This window comes from Dicentrarchus labrax, unplaced genomic scaffold (assembly GCF_905237075.1).
Source record: "Dicentrarchus labrax unplaced genomic scaffold, dlabrax2021, whole genome shotgun sequence".
Lineage (NCBI taxonomy): Eukaryota > Metazoa > Chordata > Actinopteri > Moronidae > Dicentrarchus > Dicentrarchus labrax.
In genome coordinates this window covers 6,921,408-6,942,973 of record NW_026136716.1, presented here as the reverse complement: position 1 = coordinate 6,942,973, position 21,566 = coordinate 6,921,408, and the positions used below count along the sequence as shown (strand labels likewise).

Sequence of the window (21,566 nt, the reverse complement as noted above, 5' to 3'; positions counted from 1 at the left end):
AGATGGGTGATGAATTGACTGTGGCAGGTAAAGTAAGAGAAAGAAAATTAATATGCATGAGACTTCCCGGACAGCCAGAAAAAATGTGTGAGGGCATCTTTGTGGCTGAAAACCAGCCGGCTGTTTGTGCACAGCAGGTGCACGGAGCATAGACCTATCAACGCCTTTTCACTGTTTGAAGTGTCACTGGTTTGAGACTCCACCTGTGGTCGGGGGTCCATTCTCTTGTTGTCATAGCGTGGGCGTCGAATGAATAAGCTTTTTCCTTTTGGGACTTCCAAGCTCAAATCTGTCGCTCTTACCTCACACTTCTCGCCAAGTGCCAGCATTCAACCATATTTGGACACAAATGCTCCCATTTTCTGTGTTCTCCTAATCTGGCCCCTTATCTCTGCTAATCGAAGCTATGATAACAGACACTTTGGGCTTCTTTCAGGGAAGAGAGAGAGGGAGAAAGTGAGAAATAAATACTGTCACATTTCTTCTTCAAATAGCTCCCAGAAACTCCAAGGAATGTTAAATGTGGGTTCATCTGCCACACTGTTTGCAGAAAAGAGGAACTCTTATTAAGAGCGTATGCATTCTTTTACTCAATGCTGAGCTCCATTCATCTTTCACCCACTTTTAATGAGAAGTTATAGGTGAGATTATGGCTGAAATCTTAAAATTTCCTGTTTTCAGGTGCAAAGAATATTCTCAAAGTAAAAGAAAAACAAGCAAGAAGCAGTTATTAGAGAAAGTATGTGTTGTAACATATAATCCTTCTGAAACCCAGCTGGTTTTTGGATTTGCTCACCATTTTTAGAGCAGGTAAAATGGTTTTCAAGCATGAGGTCAGCTCTAAAGAATGTGGGCCGTCCCTTCCTCTGTTACACTGAAACCAACCAGATAACCTTCCCATTACAAGGACAATATGTTACCACATCAAGAGGGATTTTTTCGCTCAACCACACGCCCCTGAGCTGAAGAACCTCTGTTTTGGTACAGAGAGCAGTCATTGTTTCAGGAATGTGGGAGGGATGGTGTGCTTATTAAGGCGAGGACAGAAGCTTGGGCCTAAAAAGTCACCCAGCAGCATCTAACTGTATCTAACTCCTTATATGATATCAGCACATAACTGTATTGCTGAATATATTTACTTTTTAACCCCTATTCTTCATTAATATCATGTCCTATCCATCATGTTCTCTAGGATTGTGTTTCTGAATATATTACTGCTTTGTTTTATGTCATAAAAAAGAAACAAATAGGAAAAAATATACCTCCAAATGTGTGCAGTTTTCACAGGGATATGTCACCCATGTGCATGTTTGCTTGCAATGTGTGGGTGTATTAACAATCCTGGTAGTTTCAATGCTGCTGTGTTTTGCAGGGTAGCTTAATGGGCAGGCAGTCAACAACCTGCTTGACACTGAGCTGTCATTGTTTTGTTTTAATTGGCTCATGGTCAAAGAGCGACCCTCGGGACAAACGCTAAGACCAAACACGGTGTCGCCACTGTATAACTGAGGCAAGTAATATTTTACTGCATGCTCAAAAGGTTACCAGTTAAATGCTGCAGGTGACCGTTTTAACCACAGAAATATATTTTTTACGCATTTGATGGTGGGTGGATTCACAATTTGTCACATTTATCATCACATTGCACAAGTATTAATTAATTAATATGTCAGGGATGAGGACTAAAAGTTGGGTTATGCTCAAAAAGAACTAGTGCATTGTCCCGTAACCTACATGGATTTCCTCCAGGAGCTTTTGTTTCCTCCCACAGTCCAAACACATGCAGGTTAGGTTAACTGGAGAAAAAAAGTGTGAATAGTTGTCTGTCTTCATTTGTCAGGATAAACTGGTGACCTAGCCAGATTGATTGATTAACCCAATCTTGAAATCAATGAACACAAAGAAGTTCCAACTTTGGATACTTATAGTCTGTCTTATATAGCTATACTATTCATGTAATTCAGTGCATCATGGTGCATGTGTTGTAATGAGCATCTAGTTTTCTTCAACATGTCTCATCTTTCTTCTGCTGTTTTTACTTCCTATTTCACAGCATTTCATTGCTCAAAAGATACTTTTCCTTGTATCTTTTCTGCAATGCATTCTGGACTCTGGAATAGGTGCAGAAATTGGTATCTTATCCTCCTTTTTCATGGATTACTCAGCAAATTATTGACTGTAGAAAGACGATATTCTGTGTGCATGTGGTATGTTTTATGCATGTTTTTTTTATGAAACTCAAAGTTTGTTGTGTTATCATAATTAATGCGTTGCCAGTTCTCTGTGGGAATGCACTGGACAACAAAATGGGCTCAGAAATGATAACAGAGAGGAAGAGGACGACGAAGAGGTTCATATAGAGAACTGAGAGCGAACTCTCTCCTGCCTAAACCATCTCCACTTCTGCATTCGCCCTCGAAGAGGAGGAAGTGGGAGCGCTGACTTCCTGCTGCTAGCAGCGGTGGGCGCAGGAGTGGGGGCGGTGCCTACCGTGCGTCGACAGTCCTTACCCAGAAGCCTTTGCACAAATTTGAACTGCAGAAAGACAGGAAGTGTGACCCAGGCTTGATAACAGCGGGGGCGGCTATTTCTGAAAACGGCGAGCAGAGAGCAGACAAGGAGGTGTCTGTTCTGTTTCCTGTTGGTTGTTTTGTCAGATGTGTGCGGCTGAATGTGTCTTTATGTGTTAAAATGAACTGTTTGTGCTCTGAGGTCGCCACACCAAATCAGTGACGGACAAAGAAACCTCTACATGAGCTCAGAGATGGCTTTGGAAGTGTGTTTTTGCAGTTTAAAACTATTATTCCTCTTTTTCTTATCACTCAGGAGTGCTCCAAATCATTATTTCTTTGCTACCTGTACAGTTAAGAATACAGCTCCGTATCAAACTATCAGAGGTCAGAACCTTATCTTTATTTACCTGAAGGAAAGACTTCAGGCCTCAAAATGGCCTCCAGATATTGTTATTCAGCTTTTGTAGCCAGGGTTTAAAGGCTGCTGCTGACTCCACATCAGTCTTGGTTTGATAAAAACCTGATGTGGAATTTTGGCCCTCGCCTCCTTCCTTCCTTTTTTCTTCCCTGGGATGCCAAATAAGGCCAGTCTGCCACATCTGCTGAAATTCGTGGTTCGCATTGTTGCTGTCGCTCAGTGTCTTGGCGTCTCGCTCTGACTCAAAGAGCGAGAGAAAGGCAAAAAGTGTGATGTTTGTGTTTGCCCTGCTGACTTGATCCCCTTATTTTACTATGAAATGCATGACATCATCTGGTTTCTTTCCCTCCTCCCCCTTTTTTCTCTCTCACTCATCTATCATTCTGCTCTTTTTTTTTTTCTATCTCCTGCCTCTTTTTTTTTCACTGTTATGTAACTACGTCGAGGCAGCCAGATTGTGAACCTTTGCACCGCACGGGGAAAACATTTCCCCTTTTCCACCCCTGGCCACAGCTGCTGTGTTTCACTGACTGTCAGTATCAGAGTACACAGTTAACCCAGGAGTCTCCGCACTTCTTTTGGTATGTTCAGATGAAGAAACAAAATGGCCTAAAATGGTAATTTACTAATTCTCAATAGCTGACGTAACTGCTGGCTTTTAAAGAGGTTATATTTGTCTAAGCTTTAATGCTTACAAGGAGGTTGGGCACACAAGAATCAACTGATGCTCATAGGATTAACCACGTTTTGTTGCTTTAATAGATTATTGTGAAAAGATGCGCCTGCTTTGTGCATCAAATTGAATTTCTCTACACATTTGATGAAATTATATCACTTGTTGTCAATGCAAATCAAATTTATTAGGTCTTATTTCAAAATATTTAGCAAGTTGGACTATTTCAGCCCTGCTAGCAACTGTTTCCAGTTGATTTAAGTAAAACAAGATATGACACCTTGCTGTAGACTACACAAGTTCTCACCATTTTCCTGTTTTATGTTACTTCCTCTAAGCTGTGAAGCAGCACATTGTGTGTGTGTTTTTTTTACTTTAAAGTTCCCCTTTTGGAATGAGACAAGTGCTACATGTTGGCTGACAGCGAGGAAGTGAGAGGCTGCGTTGTGGTTTACCTCAGATCAACCCGAGTAACAAAGGACTTCAGTTCAAAGCCAAGGGGAATGAAAAGAGCATGACCTGCACTCTGTCTTCAGATGTCCCCACTTAGTGTATGTGCATGTGTGTTTCATCGTGCAAACCTCATTGTAAGAGCAGCCTTCATCCTCTGAATAGAGTTGCAGAAAGGCTTGAAATTCAATGACCACCACCTTCCTCTGTCACGTTTGCGAATCACACCAAAGATTCCACATGTTCAGCAGGTTCAGAGGTTAACTATTTGCAAAAGTAACACGACTGGAGGAGAGGACCTGCCTTCAGACAGCCAGTCATCAGATCTGTGTGATGTCCAGAGTTAAACAAATCTTGACTATAGGGTGTGTGTCCATGCGGTGCATGTTTGGAGAGGTTTGCTTGACCTCTGCACTGTCTAACAGCTATGTGAAGCAGTACTTATGAGCTTTTTTCTTTGAACATGCTCACAATGACAATGCTAACATGGTCATGTTTACCATTTTCACTGTCTTAGTTAAGCACATTAGGATGCAAACATTTGCTGATTAGCATTAGATATTTGTTCATAAATCAAAATGTTTTACAAATTGAAATTTTGACCTGATGATGACTATGGGGTCCCCAGAGTGCTTAAAGTTCAGCCTGAAGGGATCTGAACCAAATTCTATGGCAATCCATCCAAACAAAAAAGTAGAGTCCTTTAAGTAAAACTACATTACGTCTGCTGAACAGCGGCCACTGTGGCCACAGATGGTAATTACAAGATAGTGATATAATGAATTTTAATTATCCAAGATTCTCTTCAGTCACTGTTTTAAAGACATCACCATGTTCATCTGTCGCATGCTAATGTAATGTAAACGTTAGCAAACATACTCATTAAAGTCAGTTTGACAGCATCTACAGTTTACTAACACTAGCTAACATATGCTACTGGTCATACCAGACCAAGTTAGGCTGTAGCAGCAAAAATCCAGAGTGTATAAAATAAGAAAGAGTGTGTATTCTTGCTTATGAGTTTAACTTTTCATTGTCTTATTTATTCGGTGAAAAGTAACAGTCTCCCTTTAAACCCTTTTCTTATATGGTGGCACTGAAGAGCTAATGCAAAGATACTTCAGTGAATTATTTTTGTTCTGACCAAAGAATTGTAGGTGCTATAACACCCATTCTTCACACATGATCCATCCACAGCTTTTTCTCATCTCATGGTTTAAACTAAACAGTGTGTGTGTGTGTGTGTGTGTGTGTTTGTGTGTCTGTCCGTGTGTGTGTGTGTGTGTGTGTCTCTTTATTGATTACTCTAAGGGTAAAAGAGAGCAATGTGGTGACTCCTGCTCTCAGTTGGCTGTTAATATCTTTGCCACATGACCATGCAGGAATTTTTGGGAGCGTGTGTGAGCGTGCACATGAACACATGCATACAGTAAATGTGCGTGTGTGTACATTCCCATGGCTTGTGCCCAATCACAGTCTGAAAACACACCTCATCCCACACTTTTTCTCACTTTTTTTCTACCTTCAACTCCTCTTTCCAAACAGTATGTCAGCCCTGCGGCTAACCAATTCTGATTCTCCGAGTTCCTAATCATGCATCCATCAGACGGCTGAAACAGAGGGCAGGCGCCGAGAGGAGAAATGGAGGATGTGGGAGGGAGGGGAGGAATGTGTGGGGCAGTAAGAGGAGCAATGGCGTGGAGGAGGAGAAAGAGAGGAGAGGAAGGTGAAATGCAGGAAATAAAGGAGAAAGAGAAGGTGGAGAAAGAAGGGGAGAGGGGAGAAGAGAAGAATAAAAGGTGGAAGGGGTTAAGAAGTGTCCTGTCCACGCGCTCCGCAGGCCCATGAATCTTAACTGTGGGATATCTGGAATTCAGACTCAATCACCCAACGGAAATTACAGGGAGGTGGGGGGAAGAAAAGGGGGAGATTTCAGGCTAAAAATGTAGAAAGGACAGTACATGCTGCCTCTGTCCTTTCCGTTTTGGGAGGAATACTTTGAGCACAAGTTGGATCATTGCATCGTACAGAGATGAATCCTCTCACTTGAAATAATTCCTGCACCAAAACTTGAAAAATGCAACATACATTTATCATTATCTCATGCAGAGGGACTTTCTCATGTTAATCAGCAGCAGAATCATCTCAGGATTTAATACCAAAGTTGAGAGAAAAAACAAACAAACCCTGGATATCTAGCTGCTGCTTATCTGAGTGAGAGACGAAAAGCCTTCTGGTACAATGTTCATTTACACACAGGGTGCCGCCCTTCCAGACAATAGCACTTTCAGCGCTTATCTTCAGTCTACTTGATCGCACCTGTTTAAACCTTGTCATACAGGTAGATGTTTAACTGCGCAGATTGTCTGTGTGTTTACAGCTCATTATTGGGTAACAGGGAAGTTGTGTATGAATTTATATGACCTGGACATTCCACTACAGTCATATAGAAATGCAGCGATCAGTCCGCCTCACCTGAAGGTTGAGTTTAGTCTGAAGATTAAAGTTAGAGATGGGAGAATAAAGTTGGAAATGGTTGTGGTTAGGTTATAATTAGAGGTGTCTGGGAATGATTTTTTTCTTCCTTTGTATACAAAATTTCTGCAGAAGATGACTATGATTAAATATAATAATAATAGTACGTAGCATGGACCAATGCCATATACCACAGCATTTATACTTTAAAGGTCCAGTGTGTAACATTTAGGAGGGTCTATTGGCAGAAATGGAATATAATATTCATAGGTTTCAAGAATCAAGAAAAAAGGGCCTCACAAAGGCAACTGATTAGCATCAAATGGTAAAACATGTACAGTAACAAGAGACATTAAAGTGGAACCAGTACAATAAAATAAAAGACATCAAAAGTCAACTGAAGTCAAATTAAGTTAAAAAGAAAAAGTCATGTAAATCTCTCCAATAAAAGTATGACATTTAAAAGATGATACTGTCTTTAGTTGATTTAAAGCTCAACTATGTAACTTAGAGGAAATAACAGTCTTTGTTTTACAAATGAAAACCTTATGCAGTTTAATACACTGTAATGTTATACACAGATATTTCGGTGTACTGTTACTGACATCTGTTACCGTGCCGTCATGAGAAATTAGTTGTTCCAATTTCAAGAATTTTAGACTATTTTGTCCGTACTGCTCACTTGGAAGGACTGAGACTCCTGTTGGTGCCACTTTATCTCTCGCACCCACAGCTGAACCAAACACACACCTGTGCACAGTTTGCACTGCAGCCTCACCCCTCCACAGTGATCACATTACAAAGGTTAGTCCAGTAGATGCTGCACAACTGTGAGCAATATAGGAGGATGTGGTTATTTGTAACCCAGGGCCCACTGGTGGAGGATTTCCCATTAGGCCAAGCATGTGTCCAGTTGGTGTGTGTGTGTGTGTGTGTGTGTGTGTGTGTGTGTGTGTGTGTGTGTGTGTGTGTGTGTGTGTGTGTGTGTGCGTGGGAGAGGGGGTTTCATGGGAAAACAAATGTGATGAATCAGTGTAGATATTTGTTTGTGCACCGGAGGGAACATATGGTTGTAACCACAGAGGATTGGTACGTCACATCCTTCCTGGGAAAGTCATGTATTAAAATCAATACTCATACTTTATTTTAATGTTTTCAGGTCACTGCCTTTGGTGTATAGCGGGTTAACAGAGCTTGTTAGTTGACAATGACATTATTGCAGAGCTAACAGTTGAAAGATTCAACTTTCTCTTGAACTCTTTCCAAGAGAAGCGTTGCATCACATCACCAGAAGTGTTATGAAATTCAGTTTCTTACTGTGCCAGAAGCAACATAAACCGCTCTGTTTCCCCACAAACAATTGAAGAGTTACTGTATCTTGTGATCATGCATTCGACTCTTTCCTCCACTGAGAAAATCACAAACAAGCTGATATCAGTTGTACTTCCTTGTTGTTTCTTGCTTGGACAAGAGTTTTATCACAAAAGGACAATGTTATGATTGACCATAACAGACAAAACTGTTTTTTCTTGTTGCTCGCCTGTTTATAGAGTCTCATTTCCTGCCTGAAGCAGTGCAAGACTGTTAATAAGTACAAGCTTACAACTGTGACACATTGTCTAATTTATAACACCTAAAATAGGAACTCGAGAAACACAGAAATCTTTCAGGGTGTCAGTCAAAACAGAAGGAACCCTGTGGCAGAAACAGAGAGAAAAGAAACACAAAGAGGTCGAAAAAAAAAAAACGTCCAATCCAGTCATCTGTGATCATGCTCAAGGTCATGATGGGTGGGTGTGATGGGTAGAGAGCAGCCAGGCAACCCCCTCTGTCAAAAGCATTAAGCACAGACACAAAAAAGAGGTTGATTTGGCTCTCAGAGCACGAAAAACCACAGTCTCACGTGTGTTTTTGCAGCAGCTGTGCCGTCCTGAACCTCCACTGTGTTAAAAGAGACGACGTAAACAAAACCCCCCAGCATCACAGCTAACGTCCACGGAATAGAGACACAGCAAGGTTCTGTGTGAAATTAGGCAGGTTTCAATCTTATATTCCTTTTTTTTTAATTTTTGCAAGACCCTCCCCAGCATTATTAATATTTCATGTGGATCCTACTCTTGACTTTATTAAAACTGCAATACCGTGCACCCATTAACTAAATAATATAACAACTGCATTTCACTTATAAAACTTGTTTCTCCAAAAGAATTGAAAATGGTGTACTGTAAATTTAAAACTTAAAGGGAGAGTTTGGCATTTTGGAAAATAAGCTCATTCGCTTCCTTCCAAGAGTTAGAGGAGAACATCGATACCACTCTTGTGTCTTAAGCTACAGCCAGCAGCTGTTCAGCTTAGCTTAGCTTAGCATAAAGACTGGAAACGGGGGGAACAGCTAGCCTGGCTGTGCCTGAAAGTAACAAAATCGCCCTCCTGCCCCAGCACCTCTAATGCTCACTAACTGCCTCATTATCTTTGTTTGCTTAATCTGTGCAAAAACAGATTAATTGGTATTATGACCCGCTGTGCACACTAGAACCATCATTTGAAACTATTTTAGTCCTTTTGTTTATTAATCCTGCAAGAGAATGCTCTCAGAAAAACATCAGACTACCCCTTCAGCAAAAAGAAAAAATACATAACTCTCCCAACTTTCTAACATCCCCTCCCCCCCTAATAATTTGTGTACAGTCCCTAAGTAGGTTGAATATTGCACCGACAGAGCAAGAACAAGACAAAAGCCTTTCATAGTGTGGGCACATTACAGCCACAACTAATGATTCACCATTTTTGAGAATACCTTTTATTATTTTGTGTTGCTTGATGTGCACTTGTGCTGGATAAATGTGTGTGTTTGGGGGGGGGTGTTCAGGTTGTAGAGGGGGATCTTGCAGGGACTTACCATGTTGTCATGAATGTCTGCCCATGAAGAAACTGATCACTTTAACAAGAAAGCCTCCCTCCTCTTCAGGATTTCTCAAGCTCAGGGCGGGGTAGCGTGTGTGTCTCTCTGTGTGTGTGTGTGTGTGTGTGTGTGGGTGACTGTGTGTGTGCTCATGCGTACACGCCGTCAAGTGTGGCGTGGTCTGCACAAGAGGCGGAGACAACAAAAGCAGGATGTGATACAGCAGGACTCCACTTCCTCATAGATTTCCAATGAAAATCAGCACAGTGCGTAGAGCGCCACCTCTTGACGAATGTGCGTCACAGTGGCACCGTGCTGGTAAAATTCCATTCCCACAGATAAGAAGTATACAAGTGCATACAGACAGCAGTGAAATTATTTGATAAGATCCCAAGGAGCCTTGTGTGCGTTCTCTGGAATTCCAGACGTGAGGTTGGAGAAACAAAAGGCAGGGGGTCTGCGGTGTGTCGACTGCTGAAAGAGGATTTTTTCTTTTTTTCTCTCTTACATGTGCTCGCTGAAGGCCCAGCTGGACCCCACCCATCTATATACACACACATAGAAGCAACACACAGTTTGAGGTAGGGGACCCTCAGTCTGCAGAGCCCACTTAACAACAACCAAAAGAGCAAACAGACGACAACACAAAGACAAACTTGAGTATCCAACATTGCACATTGCCGGATACACCGACAGAAAACTCCTTAAGCCAGCACACTTTTCTGCCCGGGGAAGAAAAGTTAAACATTAACGCTGCTGAAAGCCTCCTGAAAGCTTCGACTTCCATTTGGGGGTTTTAAAAGCTGCAGTTTGAAGACTTGAGAGCCAGAAGCTATTATACCAAGAGATACCGTATCAGTTTCCCCTCAGGACCTCCACCGCTATTGGCCCCAGCTGCAGGAATCTTGAAGGCTGATTTTTAATATACGATTAAGAGGGTGATGTCATACCTCAGGTTACACAGTGCTCATTTATTTATTTGTATATTTTGTCTTTTAGAGCGAAATCTCTCTAAAGGGACTGTATGAAAATGTTTAGGGCATGGAGAGGGGTCAGAAAAAGGGGTGGGTTTTGTTCACTCAAGGGAGGGGAATAGAGCTGAAACAATAAGTTGATTAATTGAATTAGTCAATCCGATTCCAGCTTCCCAGTGTGAATACCTGGTGCTTTTCTTTGTCTTATATGTTATTAAATTAAATATTTTCTTTTTTTTTGGACAAAACAGGACATTGGAAGACGTCATGTTATATCTTTTTATATCATTTTTCACTATTTTTATGATATTTTTTTGACCAAATTATTAAACAGAATAACAGATTAATGGATACTGACATTAATTTGGCAGGGACAGTCTGGCATTTTTGGTAGAGCAGGAGAGGCTCTAGGGTCAGGTTTTTGTTCTCTGACCCAAGATTCATTTCATCATAATGAATATTCTGTTGAGAAAAGTAAGTCAACTGGAAGATTCAAAGAAAACTCACTGAGAAGGATCTAAAGTTTAAAAAAAGTGAGGCATACAGTCCCAATACTTTGCATACAGTCCCTAAATTGGACTCTGGAATTTCTTTGGAGGATCCCGATTCAAATCATGTCAAATGAATATCTGTGTAACTTTTCAACCGCCCAGACTTTCGATATTTTCATCCACATGCGTCACTCTCAAGTGTGTGATTATGTCAAACGATCTCATTGGCTCTGAGGTCATAATAACAACTACCTGCAAACTAGTCTGTCCACTGTAGTGGTTTTCATGCACGGAAACATTTCTTGTCCGAACTCCACAACCATGAATTATCCTAAACACTCATTCATCTTCTTCCCCCCTAACATGTAATTGTACAACAGCTGAAGGGATCTTGCCTCATCTTGTTGTGAGATACCTTCCACTCTTGAATTCTTGCCTGGAGGCCGCCTGGTTGTTTGTATACCACGACTGCATGTTTCTGCACGCCGAATCCAATCATCCAACCCTTTAGCTCTTGCAAAATCACAACCAGCCAGAAAAAAAAGTAAAGTGTAGCCATTAATCCGTGAACATTCTTATTATCTCTTTATTGAATACCCTAATCCCTAGGATAGTGGGTTACGTGCTCAACTCATCCTGTGCTTTGACACAGACGTTAATCCAGAGTTGTGAAAATAAACAGAAATCCAGCTTGGTTTCTGAATTGGGGATAACCTGAAAAGCCAAATGCAAACACCAAAATCTTTACATAAAGTCACAGAATCACAGCACAACTGTGAGGCCCTGTTATTGTGTCACAATACCAGACACAAAACACAAACTGTAGAAAAACAATCTAATAAAAAGAGGTGTCATACATGTCAAACTGTGTGCACAAACTTATGGAAAAACCCTTCAAGATCTTCACTGAGCATCTAATTCTATAAGTCGACAGCACCATCTAGAGGTGAATTCAGGTAATTCCTGTTTTGAAGACAGATCCAACATGGCTGCTCCCTTGTAGGCGTTTTTCTGTGTTACTGCTTGTTGCTGCAAACCATGAGGAAGTTCAGGTAAACCAACAGAACCATACAGAAAGCAATGTTTTAACATGTTGAGTGGTGCATACTGCTGTGTAGTTACAGATGTTTATTGGTACTTTTCTGAAAGATGAGGTAGTTTCAATCTCTCCCTGCAGCCACCATGGATGCAAAGGAAATAGTCCACTGTGCTCTGCAGATAGAGAGATCCAACGCAGACAGGAGCTATGGGAACATTGTAACCCTCCTTGGTGACCTTGATAAGTCGCTCATCACAGCAGAGCAGCTGGAAACGACGGACATTGTTAAAGTTCTCTATAGGCTCCTGAAAACCTGCCCCGATGGCAGTGTGAAGAAGACAGCAAAGGGCTTGTTGTCCAAGTGGAAGAGACATTACAGCAAAGATAGACGAGGTGTGAAATGCACAGAGGAGAGCGAGGGTCCTGAGCTCTCTGGCTGGGTGGAGGAGGCTGCGGGTGGAGGAGACTCCAAACAGGCTGGCTCAGCACAGACGTGTGACAGCAGGGTGGAGAGTGCAGAAGAAGAAGCATCATCCTCAGGGGAGAAAGATGGCCTCCAGACTCTGTCTTTAACTGCAGGGAGCTCATCTGCATCCTGTAGTTTCTCATCTGTAAGATCTAAATGCGTCCAGCTCCTCCTCGCTGCCCTCTGCCCCGAACTTCCTGACCAGCACAACGCTGCAGAGCTGGCTGGAGACATCGAGCAGCACATCCACGAGCTCCACAAATCCAGCCAGCTCAAATACAAAGCCTGTGTGAGGAGCAAGGTGGCCAACCTGAGGAATCCTAAAAACAAACATCTTCGCCAGGGCCTCCTCAGCGGCTCGCTGTCGCCTGAGGCCTTCGCTCGGATGTCTGCAGAGGACATGGCGAGCGCAGAGCTCCGGCAGCTGAGGGAGGAGTACTCTTCCCGCGGTGTGAGTGAAAGGCAGCTTCCTCAAGGGCTAGAGGGGACGCCGACGCAGAAGATCCACTGCAAAAAGTGTGGGGGGTCAGACTGTAGGGTGACGCAGGTGTCCAGGGGGACCCTTTTCCTGCCCGCGTGGGTGAGGCAGGGCGGCCCTGATGAGGACGCGATGACTTTTGTGACCTGCAGCAGGTGTGGACAGCAGTGGTACCACAGTGGCTGGGTCTGCCTCTAAATCCAGATTAATGGTTTCATATTGCTTCCATACAGAGGTGGGAAGTAACAAAGTACAAATACTTTATTACTGTTGTCTGATAACCTTTTACTTTTACACACATCTGAGCTTTCTACTCCTTAGATTTTCAGTTAGCTTTGCACAGAAACAGCCGGTACAAATGGCCTTCAGAGAAACCAACAGTCTACCTTTATACTTTGTGTAAATCCGTGTACTTTTTCACTTTTACTTGAGTAAATAAGTTTAATCAGTATTTCTACTTTTACCGGAGTCTTTTATTTAACACAAGTATCTACACTTCTACTTGAATAAAGAAGGTCTGTACCTTTGCCACCTCTGCTTCTAGCTGAAACAATTAGTCAACTATTGATCAATCAATTAGTCGATCAGCTGTAAATTAATCAGCAAAGCATTTTCATTTTTCAATTAAAAAATGACACATTTTGGTTAAAAACAAAAACAACTTTAAGAGACTTGTGCAACAGTAATATGTTATTTATTTCTTTAGTCATCCTGAGACTGTCATATTTCTTTAAGAACCCCTAAACCCCCAGTGTTAGGGACCAAGGCGTTAAACCAGTGACCTTCGCAATCAAATTAAGTCCATGTGTAAAAACAGGAAAATGTGATTGGTGTTACATGTACAATAGGACAGACGAAGGGGCCACTGATGAAAATGATAGAAAGTATAATAAAATGTGGATGCACTGACCGCATCCAGTAAAGTGGGAGGAAGTGTGACACTGTGTGTGGCTACCAAAGAGCAGCTCCATCGGGGACTCCTGACAGCAGCACCTTGCCGGGATGGATGAGGGGAGTTTAACTGCAGCAGCCGGACTGTGACCGCCACACCGACAGGTACAGTTACTGAGATTGAAAAACTGAAATTTAAGTGGTAAAATGGTCTATTGCCTATTATTGGACAGCTAGTTTATTATGGTGCTTATCAGACCAATGTCCCCAAACTACTTTGCATCTTTAAATACAAAGCCTGGGTGCATCTCATGTCTCTTAAATGCATCCACATAAGTTCATTGATTGTTTATCCTGGTCAGGATCTAATGTTAATGAATGTTCTTCTACACGGCCAAATAGCCACACACACACAGTCCAGGTTCATACAGAGAAATAGTTAGAGAAATAGAGTCAAACAGCCTGATCATCCTGATAAATCCTCTGGAGAGTTTCTCTGTCCTGTCAACTTTATGACTACGGTTCTTTCTTTTTTTGCTGCAGTGACAGTACTGCACACATGAAAACGTTTAAAATGACAGAAATTACTCCATCAAACGTTCAGCTCTGCTGTTGTTAATCATTGTGTGAAACCAGCCTCATTTTAGTGGTTTCCTGTTTTCACCTCAGTCAAAAGATTTCAAGATTCTATGGATTCATAAACTTGTATAACTTTTCACAACAAGTTGGAAAGAGTTAAAATCATTGTGGTGAAGACGCTTCTTGAAAGATGCCAAATCAGAACCAATAAAATAAGAGAAAATGCTTTCCTGCAGCAGTGAAACATGAGCAACGGTCAGAGGAAAGTGGAAACAAAGGACAGAGCATTCTTCTAGGATGGAGAGCATACTTGTGGTTTAGACATTTTGAGGATATTTTGCATGCAGAGTTTGGCATTTTAAAGTGCATCCACCAGTAAATCCATAACTTAAAAAAACACTGTGTCATTATCCAAAAGTTGAGTCACTGTCTATTGCAGCTGCAGACTGAAACCACAACTTTTCAAGAAGTAGCTCTCGTCATCTTCTTCCCGCTGAATCATTTCCCGTCTCCTGCAGATTGTCTACTTACAGCAGCTCATTGAACTGCTTTTCATGGCTCCTCTTCCTCACATGAACCTTTTCTGGTTGGCAAAGAAATGTAAAACCACGACAGTCCTGACCTTTGCCCTCACTAATGAATAATTTGTGTGTTCTGTTGCACTTATTGTAAGTCATAGGAGCTATGAGTGATTAAATTCCTTAAAAAAGAAGAAGAAAACATGCCTCTAGCTACCTACAATATCCCATTCATTTAGCATACTGGCTCCAGTGGATGAGACATGTGACCCTAGAAAACGGTGAGCATGTGAGTCAGTAATCTGCATGAGCGGCCCCAGGCGTGGATATCCCATGGTCCTTCACTCAGTCGACGTGGCACAATGACTTTATTACACGTCACTGTGACATCACATCAGCGGTCCTTTACTGTACAGGCTGAAAAGATTCAGAACATTTTTTAAATCAGTCACTTTTATAATCAATTTGTTTGTCTTATTCCGTCTTCAATCAATATCTGTCTTTTTCTGTGATGCTGCTCTTTGATTTGTTGGCTTTTTTTACCCAGAATGCCAAAAAAATGAATTAGGAGAAAGAATGAAGTCTCCTTTGTATTATACACGCAGTAAATACTGTGTGCACATTAGTCATACTGTGTGTGAGTTCTGCTTTTGTGTCACGTAAACGTAGGTCCTTAATGTTACTGGATATCTCTTTTTTTAAAGAAAACTTTTCAGTTTCTGAACTGAAACATGCCTTTCATTGGAAAACATGACGGGATTTCAGCTTTTATCTTCTCGAAAGTGACGATTTCCACACACTTACTGTGGATTTGTGCAATATATCACTTTATTTTGCAAGCTTTCGGTGAGTCTGACCTCCATCAGAGCATACAAAATACAGCAATGGACAAGCAGGGGCAAATAAGTTCTATCATCATCACTGGCAGTGTGCAAAACACCTTTTATTGCATGGATCAAGCTTCACTTTCAGTTTGAACATATTGACGGCTTCAGCAACTAAAGCTGCTTAAAATAGACTTAATTTATCATTCTTTTAAAATTTGTTTTCACTTTGTTTCAAGTGTTCCTCATGTTTGCTGAGATTTCCTGGTTCAACACAACTTTGCTGTTCTTTGCAGAAGGCTCAGTTGGTTGTAAAAGGACAGTTTGGGGAGGTCCAAAGGAAAAATCCCCTCTAAGGAAAGTCCCCCCCCCCCTCCTGATGTGGAGCTGCAATATCTTGTCAGTGAGATACATGGCTGCTTGGTATCTCAGCACTGTTCCCTGTGCTGCGTCTCCTCTCAGATGCTCCCTATCTTATCTTACCTTCCAGTCATGGTGGCCTGTCATATCAGTGCTCTGCAGTCGTCTCCCGTGCACACACGCGCAGATACAAACAGACAAAACATGCTGCAGACAGAGGTAAGAAGCTGGAGTTGGTTTGTGCTCCTATGGGGAATTTTAAACAACTGTAAGAGGCTGACAGACCTGCAGAAATGCATCAGTTCTGCTCACCTTTGCTCATTTATGCAGTGTCACTGCACAAGGAATTCTGCAATACACAGTAGGTTACATTTCCGAGGTTGCAGCAGGCTGTCAGGTTCTTTAACCCAGTGGTTGCAACATTGTTGGCCTGTTGTGTGACCCTGTAAAATACATTTGTGTCTACTGAAGTGGTGTAGGTAAATAAAAAAGGCAACAAAATGAGAAAAGTTAGGGAAAAATGTACATCATTTTGTATAACAGTAATAGGTTTTTCTTTCTTATAACTTAAGTCATCTTGTGACCTCTCATTCTTCTTTTAGAAACCTTTGTGTGTCCCAACCCACATGCGCTTTAACCCAGTGACCTTACTAATCAAATGAAGTCCGTGTATTTTCCATATCTAATAAACAGAAACATGTGCAACATAGATCAGACGGAGAGACTATGTTCCGTGAAAGATGGAAAGTATAATAAAAACGTGCACGCGGCGACCGCATTCAGCAAAGCGCATGACGGGAGGAGGCGTGACACTCCCGGGTCATATGAGCGTCATCAGCGGCTCCGAGGCCAGAGAGTAGCGGGGACTCCGGAGCGCCATGTCACCGGCTCACAGCAGCACCGAACCGGGATGGATGAGGGGAATGTAACCGCAGCAGCCGGGCTGTGACCGCCACACCGACAGGTACGGTCACTGAGATAGCAGATCTTACATTTCAGTAGCAAAAAATGTCACTTTGTGTCGTTTTTAATCGCTCAGTAAAGTCGCGAGTGTGTGCCCCGTTAGCACGCCCATTATCGGACAGCTACAGTTTTAAGGTGGAGCTTCCATTATCGGACAAACCCCCAGCTGCTTTGCTTTTTTCTCCCTTAGAATATTGACAGCCACTAAATACAAGCATAAATCAATATTCGGACATATATTGATGACAGAGTAGTTTAGTTTAGGGATGATAAACACTTCATTGAGTTAATTTCTGCTCGCAAACTGAAGCCGGTCTGGCGAATCTCCTGGTTTTTTAAGAGTAACTTGAGTCACGCTTTGACTATTATGTTGCATCTTCCACCACCATGTCATGCTGTTGCCCACATCTGAACAGTTTAAACAAATGTGGTGAAAGGCACTCAAGTGTTGGGGAAAGAAGAATAACAAAAACATTAACTGCGCCCCGGCTCGTGTCCGAAAATGGGCATAATGGGGGTTTGATAGCTAGAAACCGCAAAAATGTGATGTTGCACCTCAAACAACGCTGTAATTATCATTTTGAAGTGTAAATGTTGTCTGTATTGGTACCCGAATGTTTGCTAACTTAACTATGAACTGTAAAATGCTGTTTCCGACTGCTTTCTCTCCTCGCAGCTGCTCTCCCATGTTGTTGCTGCTTTAAATCCCATTTATTGATAGGAAGTACGTTACTGGCTCACTCTGCTGCATCTGAATGAGCTAATTATTACCCTGCTGATTTCGCATATTGGCTCTTAATCTGAATTTTACACAAAAAAATACATTTATGTAGATATTATTATATTTTGTAGGTTTAAATAAAACCATGTGGTTGGTTGTTTGGAGGAAGTATTCATTACTTTATTGGAAATATCCCAGACAGCAGCCTTCTCTTAAAATAGTAGCATTCTGCTGAATGGAGCACATGACTCCTGTGTGTGTGACTGTGTGTGTGTGTGTGTGTGTGTGACTGTATGTGTGGCCATTCATTCCTGCTCCTACTGCATCACTGCTGTTAAAAAAAAAAAGTTAATATTTCTCCAGATTGAAATTACAGGAGCAGCAGTCTGAGTTTAAAGTCCCAGGACGAAGACATCGTGTCCCCCAGGATAAATGCATCATGACCTCCAGTCTTGGCCCTTTGGGGTGCTTATTGCTGCCAGTTTGTGTAACAGTGCAGCCTATAGTTCCTTCAGCACACAGCTGAGTTGAACTTCATTCATGTATTTACTTTGCAAAGTAGCCTAACGTTTCCTAACAAGCAACGGATTTGGTCAATTTGGTCCTAACTGGCTGCAGACTGCGTTTACATTGGACAGTAGTAGGGGTATTACACAAATTAGACTGTTGAATGACATATTAAACTGGCAGTCATGGTCTTACATTTTATGTCTTTATTTACTGCACAATATTTCATAAGTAGTACAACTAGAGCTAGGGCTGCACCTAATTATTAATCGATTAATCAAACTAATATTATTTGGTTAGTTGATTAATATAACAACTCATTTACCAACTATTAAAAAAAAAGTGTTGGTTAATTAATTAATTAATCTACATAAACTACATATCAAAAACTGAAAAAGAGACACATAAAGCACATTAGAATAATGATAATTATGTGTAGATAATCCTAATGTCATACCGCTGCTGTCACGTGTTAGTGCGTGTGATGAGACAATTTGCACACTTCAGAGAAGGATAATGTTCAAGGTTGTTTTAGCTGCAGCTTGTTCCTCAAGTCTTTACGTAATCAGTCGATACTCGAAATTGTCAAATTCTGATTGTCGATTAATCGTTTGGTTTATTTTTCAAGTAAAAATGCCAAATGTTCTCTGGTTCCAGCTTCTAAATGGGACGAGTTCATGTTTTTATTTGTGATTTGTGACGGATGGATGATTGATGGTCGGATAAAACAAGTCATTTGAACACACCTAATTATCATAATTTGCATTTTTTTCGTACATTTTATAGACAATTCATCAACATGGTAAACAGCAGAATATTATCTCCTGGTTGTTGTAGCCGTACTTACATGTACCCTTGAGACCCTTCAAAATAAAACGTGATACTAAGTTTAACTTTAAGTAACAAATTCAATAGGTTTAAAAATACTCCACCAAGAATCTATATTTGGAGTATTATATAATCACCCACTGTAGGCTTGTAGCGTAACAAGAGACATGTTGTTGTGGAGAAACTGTGAGTATTTGGAACAATTCAAGAGTATTTTACACTCAATAGATTTTTGGTAGAGTATTCCTTTAACACACAGCCGGTGATGGATCAGTGTCCATCTTAACTGCGATGGATGAGATGATCTTGGTCACTTAACAAAGCTCCTCCTCGTCTCCTATTTAAACCTGCTCTTGGGGAGATTTCCCACCTTCATCTCAGATTTGCTCTGGTATGTGGGTGGAATGACTGCTATTTAGCCTGAACTGGTATGTTAAGTACGAAGTGTGTGTGGTACGTGATTAAATTTCTGCTTAAATCCTCACTTTTCTTTGCAGCCGAGCCTGTGAGTGGGTGAACTCCTTCGGCCACTTGATCTGTGTGAAGTTAAATACTCTCTCTCTTTCTCTCTCCTACAGATTGTTGATAAAATGGCATCTGCGTGCTGAAATAACGGTGAGAAATTGGCCTAAAATCTTCCCTCTGTTGTTGACCATGTTGAATTGCAATCACTTGGGGGCGACTCACTGGTCCTGTGATCGGCGTCCATGTGACGTACAGCACAGATCATTTCATGCATAACATATTACCCACAGTGTAGGAAGTTCATTAGCTGTAAAGTGTAATGAGTGGGCTGTGGCTGTTTAATAGGATTAGCTAGTCAACTGACTTTAATTAGTTCTCAGAGTGTGAAGGAAACAGTCACAATGAGTTGCTTACAGGAAGTGAAAGTTGATTGAGGAGCAGTTTGTTTGTTCTTAAGCACGATCTTATCAGAGAAGCCAAAGGTTAAAAATCAGAGCCACTCCTGAACAAAATGGAGGGATAACTCGGTTGTTATCCTGTCGCGTTAGCAGGCATAAAGACCGACCAGTTAGACACTGTGTGCGGGTAAAGTCAATTATTACCTCTGCTCCTTCATGCGTTCATACTGTGAAAGGTATTAGTATGCAGACCTCCACTATCCACAGACACACACATTTTCTGAAAGATTTGTAGACTAATTATTAATTAATTAAAACAAAAAAAGGTTCAGCTTAGCTTAAAGTAACATAAGTTATAAATATCTTTTTTTATAAGACTTGAGTAAGGCTGCAACTAAAATTACTCTTGTTTTGCTTTCTTGTGCTCCTCAGGTGTTACTGTCTCCATTGTTGCTGTCTCCAGACCTCAGACCAGCAAGACCAAACTTTGACCCGGTTCTCTGCAGCCATGACGTCCAAGTCAGCTCTCCTGAAGGTGATCCTCCTGGGCGACGGCGGCGTCGGCAAATCATCGCTCATGAACCGCTACGTCACCAACAAGTTTGACTCGCACCTCTTCCACACCATTGGCGTGGAGTTTCTGAACAAGGAGCTGGAGGTGGACGGCCACCACGTCACTCTGCAGATCTGGGACACGGCGGGTCAGGAGCGCTTCCGCAGCCTCCGCACGCCTTTCTACCGCGGCTCTGACTGCTGCCTGCTCACCTTCAGCGTGGACGACGGACAGAGCTTCCACAACCTGTCCAACTGGAAGAAGGAGTTCACTTACTACGCTGACGTGAAGGACCCCGACAACTTCCCCTTTGTGGTGCTGGGCAACAAACTGGACGTGCCCGAGCGTCAGGTTTCGGGGGAGGATGCGCGACAGTGGTGCCGCGAGAACGGCGGCCACCCGTACTTTGAGACGAGCGCCAAGGATGCTACAAACGTAGCATCGGCCTTTGAGGAGGCTGTACGCCGCATTCTGGCGTTGGACGACCGAGCCGATCACCTGATCCACACCAACACAGTGGACCTGCAGAGGAAGACTCCCCCTGACCCCTCCTGCTGCTGAGCGCTCAGTGTGACTGCCAGCAGGAGCTCATGTGATGCTCCTGCAGTTGAGTGTATGGAGCGTGGGTTATGACTCTGTAAAAGAGGAAGTGGTGTTTGTTCAGTGACTACCGTATGTGATGTCCTCAGATAAACTTTTGACTGGGACCTGCATTTGAAAACAAATATTGATATTTTTTAGACCAGAACGGACTATTTTGTGCCAATATTTTGCATTTTCACCACATGAGGGACACAAAAGTCTCCACACACCATTCCCAACTCTGATTCAGACTGTATTTGCATGGTTATCAATTTATACAAAGCATTGATGGACATTTAATAAAAATAAATCTCTGATACAGTTTGTCTTTGCAGGTTTTATGGATTCATTTGTGGTCAGTGATAAACCTCAGTTGAATCAGAGATGAATATATAACTGGCTGAAAGGAAACACCTTTAAGGAGGGATTCTTTAATAAAAGCTAAACTATGTCACCTAAAGCAGTAACAGTTCTCTAAACAAGGTTAAACTAAAGGTT

General features: G+C 41.9%; 2 protein-coding genes across 4 annotated transcripts; both read left to right on the top strand.

The window, feature by feature from the left end:
* The first annotated feature begins 9,850 nt into the window (after positions 1-9,850).
* On the top strand, positions 9,851-13,406 carry LOC127378400 (transcription elongation factor A N-terminal and central domain-containing protein). Of its 2 annotated transcripts, none has more exons than XM_051427218.1 (2): positions 9,851-10,012; positions 12,074-13,406. In XM_051427218.1, exon 2 carries the CDS (start codon positions 12,079-12,081, stop codon positions 13,075-13,077), a length of 999 nt encoding a protein of 332 aa, XP_051283178.1. In that variant the 5' UTR covers positions 9,851-10,012; positions 12,074-12,078; the 3' UTR covers positions 13,078-13,406. The 2 variants fall into 2 exon arrangements, with proteins under 2 accessions (XP_051283178.1, XP_051283177.1); XM_051427217.1 differs by lacking the exon at positions 9,851-10,012 and adding an exon at positions 10,023-11,948.
* A 470-nt stretch (positions 13,407-13,876) lies between these two features.
* Positions 13,877-21,392, top strand: LOC127378415 (ras-related protein Rab-9A). Of its 2 annotated transcripts, none has more exons than XM_051427241.1 (3): positions 13,877-13,935; positions 19,649-19,685; positions 20,366-21,392. In XM_051427241.1, the coding sequence occupies exon 3, from the start codon at positions 20,442-20,444 to the stop codon at positions 21,045-21,047; it is 606 nt and encodes a 201-aa protein (XP_051283201.1). In that variant the 5' UTR covers positions 13,877-13,935; positions 19,649-19,685; positions 20,366-20,441; the 3' UTR covers positions 21,048-21,392. The 2 variants fall into 2 exon arrangements, with proteins under 2 accessions (XP_051283201.1, XP_051283200.1); XM_051427240.1 differs by lacking the exon at positions 13,877-13,935 and adding an exon at positions 16,604-17,015.
* The last annotated feature ends 174 nt before the right edge of the window (positions 21,393-21,566 follow it).